Source organism: Pteropus vampyrus, unplaced genomic scaffold, assembly GCF_000151845.1.
Source record: "Pteropus vampyrus isolate Shadow unplaced genomic scaffold, Pvam_2.0 Scaffold256, whole genome shotgun sequence".
NCBI classification, from domain to species: domain Eukaryota; kingdom Metazoa; phylum Chordata; class Mammalia; order Chiroptera; family Pteropodidae; genus Pteropus; species Pteropus vampyrus.
In genome coordinates, this window is record NW_011889037.1 from 1,089,489 (window position 1) to 1,090,104 (window position 616).

Consider the following 616-nt stretch of genomic DNA (forward strand, 5'->3'; position numbering starts at 1 on the left):
AGCCTACGGCCCCCAAATGGTCATCTGTTTTAAAGAAAGAAAGAAAAAACCTTTAAGGTTTTTATTTCTCACATTTAAAAAAATAAAAATTTTAAGGCCCATGAAAATCTTAAAAACAAAACGAAGGCTACATGTCAGTAAAATTATATAAAAAACGATGATCTAATATTGATATTGGGAAGGGTCCGTGGAAAAATGGGAGTTTTCCAAGGCTGGCTTTTACCCTTTGTTAGCTGGGACCAGGTGCGAGGACCCAGGCCCAGAGACACCGGGTAACTTGCCAAGGTCGCAGAGTAGGTGAGGCGGGGCCAGACGGGGACCGTGAGCCCAGCGCCGCTCCCTGCAGGTCCTGGGGGAACCGGGCTGAAGGAACCCGGCGCGGCGGCCGGCGGGGGCGTCGGGGGTACTGAGCGATGCGGGGTGCGTGCGTGGGCGAAGGGAGGCCGGCTGAAGCCGGGAAAGGAGAGGGAGGGGCCGGAGGGAGAGGCGGTGACCGCGCCCAGGCTCCGCGGACATGGCCCATGAAGTGCATCTGAGAGTCGCGTGGGTGTCACTACGCGGCCGGCCGCGTACGCGTCTGCGCGCGGCTGGCTGTCGGCGGTGTCGCAGCGTCCGG

General features: G+C 57.8%; 1 protein-coding gene across 1 annotated transcript in view; it reads left to right on the forward strand.

The window, feature by feature from the left end:
• Positions 1–514: 514 nt before the first annotated feature.
• The window catches only part of LOC105302028 (ly-6/neurotoxin-like protein 1), a 2,610-nt gene continuing 2,508 nt past the window's right edge, over positions 515–616 (forward strand). Inside the window, exon 1 of the mRNA XM_011374959.2 lies at positions 515–569. Within this exon, the coding sequence (XP_011373261.1) occupies positions 515–569 (55 nt within the window). The remainder of the gene's footprint in view (positions 570–616) is intronic.